Consider the following 13,457-nt stretch of genomic DNA (forward strand, 5'->3'; position numbering starts at 1 on the left):
AATAAGGAAGTTCTAAATGAATGTGTGATTACATTTCGCAGTATCCATATTTATATTTTCATCTACTTTCTCTCTACCCCAATCTAATTATAATCATTAGATTGATCTTTAAAAATAAGGAAAGGGTACAAGCTGACTAGGCTCACACATACACACATAACCGTTACACTTACGTGTAACCAGACTAAAAATATGTACACATGAGGTGATTACTAGGTAGATGTAAAGTCCGATCAGGATTCTATTGGATTTAACATTACAATGATTGACAGGTTATTAAAATAGTCTGTATTCTCCTTTGTATTTCAAAGTATAAAGACAAAACCTTCAAAACAGAGCAGAAGTCAAGGAGCGGGTCTAGGTGTGCTAGAATTTAGAACTTTAGCCATTTTAAGAGTTTAGAGGGACCTCAAACAAAAATGTTTGAGAATTGCTGCTCAAGAATCAAGTTGTTGAGCTTCTACTCCATGCATTTCTTTGTAAGTATTAACAGGATAAGAAGGCAAGTAAAATGTCCCCCTTTTTTGTCTCTAACTGCCATAGCTACTTTAAGAATTGTACAGGAGCAGTTCAGCATCGGGAAGGACACATGTAGATTTAGATTTTTCTTGCCAAAGCCCAGATGACAGCCCATACAGGCATTCAGATTTGAGGCCAAACACTCTTGGCCTTTTGATTAACTTGAAGTCATGAAATATTAAACTTTACTGTCTTAAAAAAATCTGTGCTGGTCGCTTTACTCATACCTGGTCTTTTTCTATTCTAGGGCTACAACACACAGTGATCTTATTCTGAGAGCAGCAAAGCTGGGAATCCCTTACCGAGTTATTCACAATGCTTCCATAATGAATGCTATAGGCTGCTGCGGTTTACAGGTAATATTTCAATAAAATGTGTTTTTAAAATGGTATTTAGCTTTTATTATGCTTCATTAATTATAAGGCATCAGTATTTTATACTATACTGGTACACTAATGTGTACTGTTTTTTAATACTAAATTTTTAAATATTTTTTCCTATTAAACAGTATATTCCCTACTTCCAATCATTGAAATAGAGCATTGACTTTTGGCTGGAGAAGATTTAATATTATATCCAGAGAAAGTGAGCCTTTAACTCCCTGATCTCTACTAATCAAGAGTAGAATGCAGTTGTTCTCATGTGGGAATGGTTGGAGGCATTTGAAAGAGATTTTGCTGTGAGAATTGGCAGATTCCAGATAAGCGCTTAAGAGCATACCCACATTGATATACACTGTTTTAAAATATATTTAGCTATCTCTTTATGTCATGTGGGATTTCTCTAAGTAGCCACAAAACATTGTTTCCCTGTCTTGGTTCTATTCTCTGATCTATATGTAAGATGACCTGGGAGAAAACAAGAAGCTCCTTCCTAGGTTCTGTCTGCATTGAGACATCCCTGTGAAAGTACTTCTTGTGCCACCTAAGTTATTCAAATATTAGAAGGAGGAGATAATTATTAACTTCTTTTGTATACTTTTCTAAGATCAAAGACATTAAAAAATAACCATTCTATATATGGCTTTAATAGCCTGCATAATGCAACAACTTTGGTGATCCTTCCTGATAATAGCTGGTCTTTTTCTTTTAACTATTTGGACTAATGTTTATGGGGCAAAAAATCCTACAGCAGGCTCTCCCAGGTGGCACATTGGGTTAAAGCTCTGCATTATGAAGCTCTCCGAAGCCACCACAGCACGAGCTCAATGCCCAGCAAGAGAGGTGACCCACATGGCATGGCAGTCCTCTCCTGACCTGCCCGCTGCTCCCCTCAGCATGTATTTCAGTATATCTGACTGTTCTGCTCCCCAGTCTGCCACTGGTGAATCCTTTCACCCACTACACCTCTGGCCTGTAAGCATAAATAAATAAAATCTTAAAAAAAAAAAAAAATCCTACAGCATTGGATTCTAGACTCTAGAACTTACTTATCAGAATCACCTGTAGGCTGGTAAAAGAGATCACTGGGCCTTATCATCAGACTTACTGATGTAGTAGATCTGGATTGAGGGGGTCTGAGAAATTGCATTTCTAACAAATTCTCAGATAATACTGAAGTTACTGGTATCCTGGTGTAAGTGCCACACTTTGAGGATGACCAACCTAAAGAGAGAAAACATTTCTTAGAAAGTTAAAGAACTTTATTGTCTTTTAACATGACAGAATTAGAAAAGTAGATGTTAGTTCCCAGAAGTATGCTTGCTAAATGCAGATTGTTAATAAGCTACTTTGCCATATTCTCTTGGCTCACTTTTTAAAAAGGGGAATGAGCACCACTTTCCAAAGACATTTGTCATTTCTAGGAAAGAACTCTCACATAAGTTCAAAAACAGCCATCAAGTGATTGAACTACTTCAGCTCCTATGACAGACCTGAACAGTATATGCATTCCAACATCTTTACATTGGGTGAAAGAGTAGTAATGTCAAATTCCTAACTTAGAGATGGGCATAATTTTTTAAAACTATTGGCCACTACTGAATATCTTACCGTTTTAGTTGTTTTCTAAAACATCATGGAGAGTTTTAAGATGTATTCTAAACTGGATTTTATGATGGTTATCCAACTTGGAAAATTTATTAAGTTTTTGAATATACACTTGAAAGTGATGAATATTATATCAATTATCTGTTAATAAAATGTAAAGGTTTAAAAAATCAATTATAAAAACTTTGCTAGATGGGCAAGGCACAATAGACATCCTAACAGAGAACTGAACAGTTAAAGAAGCATCATGAAAGCATTTTGGATGTCTGCAAAGCCTTCTACACATATACACACAGGAATGAAGATACACAGACCACAGAAATTTTAGCTATACAGAAATTAATACAAGATTTAAAAGATTTGGAGGGGGGGTATAAAAAATGGGCTGGATAGACTTGGTAAGGAAAATTATCATGGGCAAGGTTTAGAATTCAATTCCAAATTAAAAGGTGTGGTTTTACTTATTGTTTAGGCAGTAACAAAGAGGCCTAACTCTGCATTTTATTTTTCTTAACTATAGTGATAGAGGGGAGGGGAGGGAAGAGTACTGTGAAGATCAGTGGCTTCGAACTGCCCCATGATTTATGAAGATGCTTTAGGGATTCTGCATATAATGAAGTAATTAACACTAAGCAACAAAGATTTAAATCCCCAAGGAGCCTAATTATTATCTTTAATGCTATTAATGTTCTGTTTAAGAATTCATTTGGAAAAAAAGATTTGTCACTAAAAAGTATGAGACATTCTAAACTATATAAGCTTTGCTATCCGATAAGCTTAGACGCTAAAAAGCTAATTTACTTTCCAATTTCAGGCTACGGTTACCTTGATCAAGATATATTATATGCTCAAAATTTATCAAGTAAATTTTAAGATTTTAAACAATTAAATATTAGATTTAAACATGAATACTTGAAAATCATTTATTTGAAATTCCTAAATATCAGCTATACCTAATACATTATTTCTATTTTGGGGATTTTTCTAACCAAAAAAAAAAAATCCCTTTTTTTGGTAGAGCCAGGCAAATTGATTGTACTTAAATATTCCTAATAATGAAACATCGAGGATTTTTCATGAAACACAGAAGACAAGTTCCTACTTTTCTTGAATTCTTGAAGTTTAACATTTCTGCACAAGTTTCTGGCAGTTTAATCATGATTGCCTTCCTATACCATGATTTCTATTTTGGAAGAAAATTTAAAAACTTCCGTGATAATAAATGACTTACATTCCCTTACAAGTATAAAGCAGAAAATAAAAGCTTATGTAGACCACTGTGTAAAAGTAACTGTAGTTACCATTCTAGTGTATTTTCTTTCAGTCTTTATTCAACACTTAATATATATACTTTCAGCCAGATCTGACAAACCAAGTAGAAAAGTTACAAATTCTAGAATGATTTCCTTTGGTATTTAGTATTAATTACTTGCATGACAGACCATAGTAATTCTTTACAATTTTGAGACATTTTAAAGGACAGGTAAATGAAACCAGTCTACAAAACAGGTAGTAATGTTTAATGCATAAAAGTTGTAGTGTGTGTTGTGTTCACTTCAGGCAAAAGGATGGATGATTTTCTAATTAGAAAACACTTCCACTTTGACTGTTACCCTTGTAGTTCTTACTGTTAGTTTTCAGGGCATTAAATTAGTTTCATTGTTGTCAAGGGACTAATGTAGAAATGACAAAACTTAACTTTGTGCAGATACCACTAAACTAGATAATAAGGATATCAGTGCTCTACGTTGGTATGTAAACCTGGAAGAACTCATTTGAGCTTTCGATTCTTTTTGTTTCTTAGAAAGTATTTTGACCACCTACCAAATCATGGGTTTATTACATTCCCCCAGCCCCTTTCCATTTCCACTATAAATTAGCATCATTCTTTTCTCCTTTACAATTTCCTTTTCAGATTGTAGATCTGATTGTGCTATTGTTATGCTCAAACAATCCTGGTAAATCCCCATTTTACACAGGATTTTCAGTTAAGTGAATATGTTTGTGCACTGCCCAGATTACAAACTCCTTGATTTACTTTTCTCTGTATCATACCTTACACTATATCATATGCCAGGCATAGAATCAATATGTAACAAATACCTCCTTAATTAAATTGCTTATTTATTTACTACTCCAATGCAGTTGGATTTTATCTTTGAAATGATATGCCTAAAACTCATGTGGATTCTCTCAATTATGTGTACAAAGATAAGCTACATGGCTTTCTTGTAAAAACAGATGAAAACTTTATATATGGAGTAGGTGACCATATACAAATATCAGTGTTGCTTCGATATTAAAATGCTTATGAAGATTAAAAAAAAAAAACGCAAAACTTCAAGACCAGTATTCTGTTTACCTACTGTTCCTTAGAAAACAGCTCTTTTCATAGTCTTTAAATTTACAGTTACATCAGTTATGTTTGGGGAAAATGGCTGCATCACAGGAGGCTGACACTTCATGACAGGGCTTAGGCTTCCAAACTCAGTTCTCATCACAGTATGATTTTGCTCCAGTTTCTTTTTATATTTTACTAGTCAGTCCTTTGGATTGTAAAAAACAAAGGACAAAGGACTAGTCCTTCTGTTCTTTGAGATACTGACATCTAAATGGTGCAACTGTTTGCATAATGTTCCCAAATTCATTGAAGAAGTTGGTACCACAGCCAGGAGAATGATTAGAGTTTATAAATCAGGGTTCTAGAAACCAGTGTTTATGTGAGCTTGCTTTTTTCCCCCCAAAATAGACAATTCAAAGATACTTTTATACCAGATACTTCAGCTAGTGTTTATACGTGACTAGCATTTAAATTCTCTTTTAAATGCTCTTTCCCTTACTTTTTGAATGAGATCATAGTTATTTACATCCATGACTATACTTCTATGACTCTTAAAATCTTCAAGACCAATTTAAAGTATTATTATATATTTACACATACAGTTTCTTTAACTTTAATAGTTTTCCCTTAAATTTTATATGGACTAATTCTAAGATTTAAAAAACCAGATTATAGAGATGCCAAAAATCCTTTTTAGAATAGAAATAGTTGAACTTGTCAGAATTAGATCTTAAGCATAACTTAAAATACTTGGTAATATTTTTGAACTCACCCATAAGGAAAATAGTTGGATTACATCTGAACATCGATTTTTATATCTTATGTTACTTAAAGGGATTTCATCGAATCTCTAACATTTATTCTTTGATATATGTAAGGTACTAGGCAATTGACATGCTTTATGCAATTTAATCCTTAAAAAAAAAAACCCACATTGTTAGGCTTATTGTTAAAATATCCACTTTGCACAAGAATTCTTCCTGCTTTCAGGAAGGTTACTTGATTTGTTCATAATCACCTAACTAATAAAAAAACAGAGGTCGAGTGGAAAGTTTTTCCTGCATGATGTGTGAAAGCTTACTCTGTGGGAGCCACAGTTCTGTATTGCTCCTCACTTCAATACCTATGCTTAATATAACTTAATGTCTGGCAGACAGTGCATGATCTATAGCATGTTACATGAAGTTGCCTCTTGTAGAACAATTACAATAACAGCAGCCCCAAGGGCCAGGGGCCACTCCTGTTGCTCAGCTAAATGTCTTCCTGGAACCCCACATTGGAATTTGCCACAGAGAAACCTTGTTGATGTGGCAGGGGGATTTAGGATTCTGAACTTTGATAAATGGGATGGTGCACGCTGGTCTGTGAATTAGACTGCTAGCACATCTCCTGTGGGTAAATAACTTCTTGCTTTAGTTTTTGAAAGGACTTTGAGGGTAAGCAGGTAAGTAGGTAAGTTGGAGGGTAGCCATAGTAGAAGCATGATAAACCTCCCTTTGGGAACTCAGTCACTATTCTGAGTACCATTATAGTTTTTAATACCCCAACATGTAAAAACTAAGAAAGCTTTTTTAGGGGTACTGAATAGAGGGCCCTGAATGCTCCAATTTCTGTTTCCTTCTTATCTGCCTTTTCCTTACCTCACACTACAGCTTCTGAAAATGGATCTGAGAAGCCTTAGGTGATAATCCCCTCTCAGACTAGTTTCTTCATTTTCCAAATGAAGAATCTTAGGCTCTGAAAAGAGGAGGTGAATTCCTGAGTCTTAGAGCTATTTCAGGGCAGAAGACTAGATGTGATAGCTAGCTCTATTATTAATTATTTCAAACACTGATAACTAAATTCTCACATAACAACCATAGTGTTATGTTTTACCTGATTTTAAGTTGGAAATTACTGGTCTTTGCATAGTGCCTAAAAAGAATTCCTATCAGCATGTGACCATACAGAAATTTTTCACTGGAACCTTTTACATATTGTTTGATCCTCACGACCCTATGGGTAGGAAGGACAGTATTTTACCATTGTTCCCATTTCATAGATAAAGACTTAGCAACAGTAATGTCACATAGCTAACAAGTTGCAGAACCAGAATTTGAGACCAGATATTTTTCAGTGTAAGATCTGAAGTTGGACTTACTTACGTGAACCGTGCAGCTAGCCTGGAACTAAGCAAGCTGCTTAGGTGTGGAATGGGGTGGAGGGCATTTGGTAGGAAAGGTTCAGGAAAAGACCCTCATTTTGGACTCTGTAGTGAGAGAACAAATAGGGGATAAAGTTAGAAGGTAGAGGCTGGAGTGAGTGTCCAATGTGTAAATTTTGCTGAGGTACATGGTGCCAGAGAGTACTCCCTGACGTAGGCTTATGTTGTTTTATCATTACTAATTAGCTGTTTGAATTTGGGCAAGGATGTTGATCTTTCTAAGCGCTGGTTTCGCTCTGAAATGAGAATGATAATAGTAATTTTGTGAACCATGTCACAACTACACAGAAGCCTTTGGCCTTGGGCCACAAAGCTAAATAGTAGGTTCCTGTACTAAATGAAGAAAAACTAGAAGCCTACTTCTGGAAGGGCCTCAGAAAGCCTCCAGCAATGAGGGACCAACAAGAAATGTCATGACCTTGTTTGCAACAGATTTTAGTCCTAACCCATGTCAAGTCTGGTTCCCGCTTTTTATTTCAACTATCTATGAAATTATAGTTAGTGAATTTTTCCATCATTAATTAATGTTTTTATTTTTTTCCAGTTGTATAAGTTTGGAGAGACAGTTTCTATTGTTTTTTGGACAGACACTTGGAGACCAGAAAGCTTTTTTGACAAAGTGAAGAAGAACAGGCAGAACGGCATGCATACCTTATGCTTGCTAGGTAAGGGCCTTGTCTGTCCTTCACGTCCAGTATGGAGTTGTCCTGTGTTCTCACTTGGGTCTTATGTCAAGGTAAAACTGCTTAGTGGGCAAATAGGTAGATATAAAACAGGCTATAGTTTAGCACTCTGTGCATGCCACACACTCCCTTACTCCCAGGGACACATGCATTTTCTCCTCTATCTACCACGGGGCTATTCGTGCATACACTGTGTTCATTCTGCTCCGTCTTATGCCCTAACAGTCTCTCCCGTCATTCTGTATCTATCCATTTGTCCATCAAGACCATGTTCTATCAGTTGACTGTATTCTAGAGACTTGTATTGACACTTCTTTTTTACCAGGACATCCTGTGTCTTTCTAGAGAGGTCCTATGACTATTGAAACACTGATGGTATCAGAATCACAGTATAGATCTGAAGGACACACTAGAGATCATTATTGAAACCTGTTCAGACTGAATTAAGACTGAGAAATACTGAATCATTTGCCCACTGTCACCCAACTTTTTGGAGGCATCCAGAGAATCTGTTATCACAGTTCTTCTCATAGTGTCATGGTATCCAAATGTTATTTCCTACCTAGTATGGAAAGAAGTGGGATCACTGTCTTTGTGTGCCAAGATAATGGTACTGATAGGAGGGGCCTCCCTCGTGGCAGAAAGGGTTAAATGACAGCACTATGCAGCTATCCACAGCTACCCAAGTTTGATCCCTGGCCAGGGAGGTGACCCACATGGCACAACAGACCTATCTTGCCTGCCATTCCCTTCAGCAGTGTATTTCAGTCAGTTCACCTGTTCTGCTCCCCACTCTGTCTCTAGTGACTCCTCTCACCCCCTGCACCCTGGCGTAGGCCCAGCTCTTTTATGCATAAATAAATCTTTTAAAAAAACCTTCTTTTTCTGGTTCATTCAGTGTCAGCCAGCATATATTCTTTTTATTCCATCCACATTGACAGTTTATTCTAGGTCTAATTTAGACTGTGAATACTTATGTAAATTTTTTTTATTATTATTATTATACCTATCTCCCACCTATATGACATTTTCTTGGTTTATTGTAAATGCAGTTAATTAGCTTTATAGTTTTGTCTTTGAATTTTCCATACAGAAAGAGACAGGTATTACTTTTTTGAAAGTTCTTTCTGACAAACATATTATACTTGTTCCATTTGTCTGAATGAACACCATTAGACTGATTCATCATGTTATCCCAAACTTTGAATCAGTTATGACCAACTATGTTTAGAAGGTCAAAGCAGATGATGGGAGCAGCACAGCTGTTAGAAAGACCTTTGTTAAAGGAAAACATACAAGTACACTTAAACTGAAAAATTAGAAATTCACTGGAGTTCAAAAATGTGTGTGTATGTCTACATTATAGCAAAACATAGCAAGTTTAGGACAGAACAGGGAAAAATCATAAAAGAGTAAGACTATGTGATAACCTCCCCATCACCGTTTAAAATAGGGCATGAGAAGGCCCTCCCTGGTGGCGCAGAGGGCTAAAGCACAGCACTAAGAAGCTAAAGCCACTTCCTCATGAGTTCGATTCCCGCCTGCCCCGGAGGTAACCACGTGGAGTGGCAGACCTCTCCTGACCCGCCCACTGCTCCCCTCAGCAGTGTACTTCATAGATCTGCCTGTTCTGCTCCCCACTCTGTCTCTGGTGAACCCTTTCACCATCCACATCTCTGGCCTGTACCCCAGTTCCATATGAATAAATAAATAAATCTTTAAAAAGAAAATGGGGATTGAGAGGGAAAGTAGCATCAATTTTCTAAGAAGGTTTTGGGACTGCCATTAGTAAATCAATTTACAGATTTTTTTTTTTTAAGATTTATTTATTTGTGCATACAGAGCTCAGAACTGGGATACAGGCCAGAGGCTCAGGGGCTGCCAGAGGCTTCACCAGAGACAGAGCGGGGAGCAGAACAGGCAGATGGAGGAAATACACTGCTGAGGGGAGCAGTGGGCAGGTCAGGAGAGGTCTGCCACGCCATGTGGATCACCTCCGTGGATCACCTCCGGGACAGGCGGAAATCGAACTCATGCGAAAGCGGCTTTAGATTCTCAGTGCAGTGCTTTAACCCGCTGCGCCACCAGGGAGGGCCCCAATTTACAGACATTTACTGAATGTTCACTTTGTTCAATGAGGAGGAAGTTTTTTTTAGAATACTAAAGAAATATTAGACTTGGATGCTGTCCTCCAGGTTTGAAATATACTTTGTGATCATCATGCTATGTGTATGTAAAATGAAAGAATAATCAAGGTCTATTGTGGAGACAGGCAGAAAGGACAAACCAGAGTTTTGGCTCCTAAGCCCCCTTTCTAAGAGCTAACTCCTTTCTTAGCTTTCCTGGGAAAAGACAAACAAGGTTGAACAATATATCATCCTTGTTCTATTAACAAAAGCAGGAAGAAGGTGTAAAGTATAAGATACCATGACTCCAAATCTTCAAGCCATAACACTACTGCATTTGGCCATTTGGAATTCTCATCATTTAAATTAGTATCTATTTACTGAATGCTTGCCTTGAACCAAACTCTGTAGGGATTGGTGTAAATATACCATGGTAGGGAACTACAGAGAATTTAAAGTTTACCTAGAAAAGCTAAGCTGACATATGAAATAGAGATCAATAAAATTTAACATTAATTGAATAGATATTTCAAAGAAAGGGCATTTGAAAGGAAGTCAAAAAAGCTTTATAAAAAGTTGGGACTTAAGCTACTTAAGGAGAGAACAATTTAAGAGGAGCTAGAGGTAGATTTAAGAGTATCTCGTGAGCAAATTTAGTCAGTGAACTTTTTGAGTTATCTACTAGGTTCTTTGTACTTTATTGGGTCTTGGCACTAAGATGAATTGGAGATACTTGTATTCTCGCAAGTAGAGGTACAGAGGAATAATTGTGTGGCGACAAGTTTTAGATTGGTCTGATTTGAAGTTAATTCACCGATACAATCTTATGTTTGATTAAAGCGTAAGTTTACAGGCATTTGCCTGTAAAAATTCTCCCCAATGATCTTCATTTTAAAAAACAGATTCTGTAGATCAAATCATTTAAAATAAAAATATTGAAACTATTAAATAAAACACCTTAGTATCACAAAATTCAGAAGCTCAAGATGAATATGTTGACTTTCTAAAAACCTTAAAAAAATAAAATCTTACAACTATCATATAAAGGAAATCTTTGTTGCCTTATTATTAATCATAACATAGTCCACATTAATGAGCATTTTTCCTAGATATGAAGGATAAATGAAAGTATTAAATAGTGATATTTCAAAGTACTTGAAAGTATTTGAAAAGTACTTTCACCTTTGGTTCTAAGCACATTGAGAAATACATGTATGAGTTTAATCTCCTATATTTCCAAGCAAACTGTTTTGTATCATTTATATGAAAAACCTTTATAATCACTTCATGGAAGAGTTGTAGAAATCTATCAAAAAGATCCCTCCATTGCACTATATTTATATTTTTATAAACACACTTTGGCTGAACCATTTGTTTTCAGCATGTAGGACAGGAAACAGCTGTTGCATGCTCTGATGTATACAGAGTTCCTGTGAGGATACAGCGATACTGCTTCTTTACCTTTTACTAAATAGTGCAGCTGAGCATCATGATTAAATTGGAAAGATCAAATATTTGTGATGCTGAACTGTCAGGCTGCATGAGAGCAGATTGTTCTGCTGCTGAGGTAGCCCTGTACCTGCTAGTACCTGCAGTGCAGCCCTCTTAGAAATGTGTCACTTGGTTTTAAAGTGTTAATTCGTAAGTTATTAGGTCATGTCTTACCATTCATCAGCAAGCAGAGTCTCCTTTCAAAATGTAAGAATTTCGCTTGTTTATGTTACATACATTGAAGCTTACATTCTGGTGCCTAAAAAATAGACGAGATCAGAAACATACCAAGACTTTTCAGTTGGGCTTATGCAGTCACCAGCTAGTAGAAAAACACAAAGATTTTTATTAGCTGTTAGGTAGTGTATATGCCAATATTTATCTAACTCCTTCCTGTGTCTTCTTTTCCAAGAAGAAATTAGATCCTTTCAGGATGGTCTCAGGGCTGACTTCAGCTTGTTTTCTGACTTATGATTTTTAAGCAAACACAGACTTCCATTCTTCTACGTATTTCCATTAAAAAGTGGCCATGTGAGGGAAGACTCACAAACTCTCCAATAATATTTTGGAGATGGGAGAAGTTCCCCAAAATTTAGATAATAAGTTCATCCAGAGGGTTTTAAGGTGTTAATTAAATTAAAAAACTATTTATTGCTTCCTACAGACATCAAAGTAAAGGAGCAGTCTTTGGAAAATCTAATCAAGTAAGTTCTTGTTCTAAGGTTACTTAGATGTCTTTTAATGCCTTGAATAATTCAGCAAATTCTATTTAAATGCCATGAGTTGTAAAGAGTGCTGAAAATCAGTTTTATTAAGTTAAAAATAGAATGCGTTTAATCTTTTAAAATAAGCAGTGTGATAAAGTAGAAATAGTAATACATTTCATAGATATGATATGGTATTTGTGGAGTGAATTAATACAGTGAGAGTCAGAAGGCATAAGTTTGAGTCCCTATGTCTGGTATGTAAAATACATACCAGATTTCAAAGATTTAAAACAAAAACAATCTTTAAAATTATTTTATAGGAATGAATGTTGAAATACAGTCTTTTGGATATTGCTGAATCTGTTGATTTGAATAAACTATATTGTTAAAATTAACTGTTTTTTATTTTTGTTAATATAGCTACTAGAAAATATAAAATCATGTTTGTGGTTTACATTCTGTTTCTGTTGGACAGTACTGGCTTAGGAAATAGTTGAGTAAAATAATCTACATAAACTTTTTATAAGCTACAAAGCTATAATATTTTTATTATGATCCTTGGGCAAACCTGGTAGGCTCCTGAGCATATGGGATTAAATATATTTTACCCTATAAGATATCTAGATATTTACTGCTTTAAAAAAAAATTCTAAGGTATTATTGCTTTAGTTTACTTTTTCTTAGAAGAAAAATGCAAAGAGGACTATGTGGTTTAAACATGGCAGTAAAAATGAGCACTACAGACTTGAGTAAGCTAGAGTACAGAATATATTGCCAATTATTTGAGTTCTTTTTGCCTGAGTTAACACTTTGAGTGAAAGTAACTTTGGGTTAGCTATTTATGGTTAAGTTATTGAGCTTTGACTTCCTACCACCAGTTCAGGAAGATCAACAGGCAGTTGAAATAGAATAACGAAATAAGCCTGAGAAACTAAAGATAAAGAATCACTGCTTTGTATTTGAGTGTGTATTTAAAATGGGTCATGTGAAAGCTTCAAACAGAAGGTAGACTGGCGTACCTGAGGGAGTAATTGCATTAATAATGCATTATATAGTTTCATGGGTAGGCACAGTGGCATCTGGTTTTATATTTACAGGGGAAGGAAGATCTATGAACCACCTCGTTATATGAGTGTAAACCAGGCAGCCCAGCAACTTCTGGAGATTGTTCAGAATCAAAGACTACAAGGAGAAGAACCAGGTACTTGGGACCCTAAAATCTTCTCATTCTCCCCCGCTGACGCACTAAGATGTGGATCTGACACATCATCACACACGAACAGCACTGTTTCATTTGTGCTTTTTCTTTTCATTTTTCCACTATTTTAACTATTTCAGCATATAAATCTCATATGCTGAAAGTTGTACTGAAAGAACAATGGAGTTCTAGTAAAACTGA

The 13,457-nt window shown here is 35.8% G+C and overlaps 1 protein-coding gene across 1 annotated transcript in view; it reads left to right on the top strand.

The window, feature by feature from the left end:
- DPH5 (diphthamide biosynthesis 5) overlaps positions 1 to 13,457 on the top strand; it is a 28,545-nt gene that overhangs the window by 11,409 nt on the left and 3,679 nt on the right. Inside the window, exons 4-7 of the mRNA XM_004689728.2 lie at positions 767 to 875; positions 7,596 to 7,716; positions 12,016 to 12,055; positions 13,156 to 13,259. Coding sequence (XP_004689785.1) covers positions 767 to 875; positions 7,596 to 7,716; positions 12,016 to 12,055; positions 13,156 to 13,259 — 374 coding nt within the window. The remainder of the gene's footprint in view (positions 1 to 766; positions 876 to 7,595; positions 7,717 to 12,015; positions 12,056 to 13,155; positions 13,260 to 13,457) is intronic.

This window comes from Condylura cristata, unplaced genomic scaffold, assembly GCF_000260355.1.
Source record: "Condylura cristata isolate star-nosed mole 26May11 unplaced genomic scaffold, ConCri1.0 scaffold00026, whole genome shotgun sequence".
Classification (NCBI taxonomy): domain Eukaryota; kingdom Metazoa; phylum Chordata; class Mammalia; order Eulipotyphla; family Talpidae; genus Condylura; species Condylura cristata.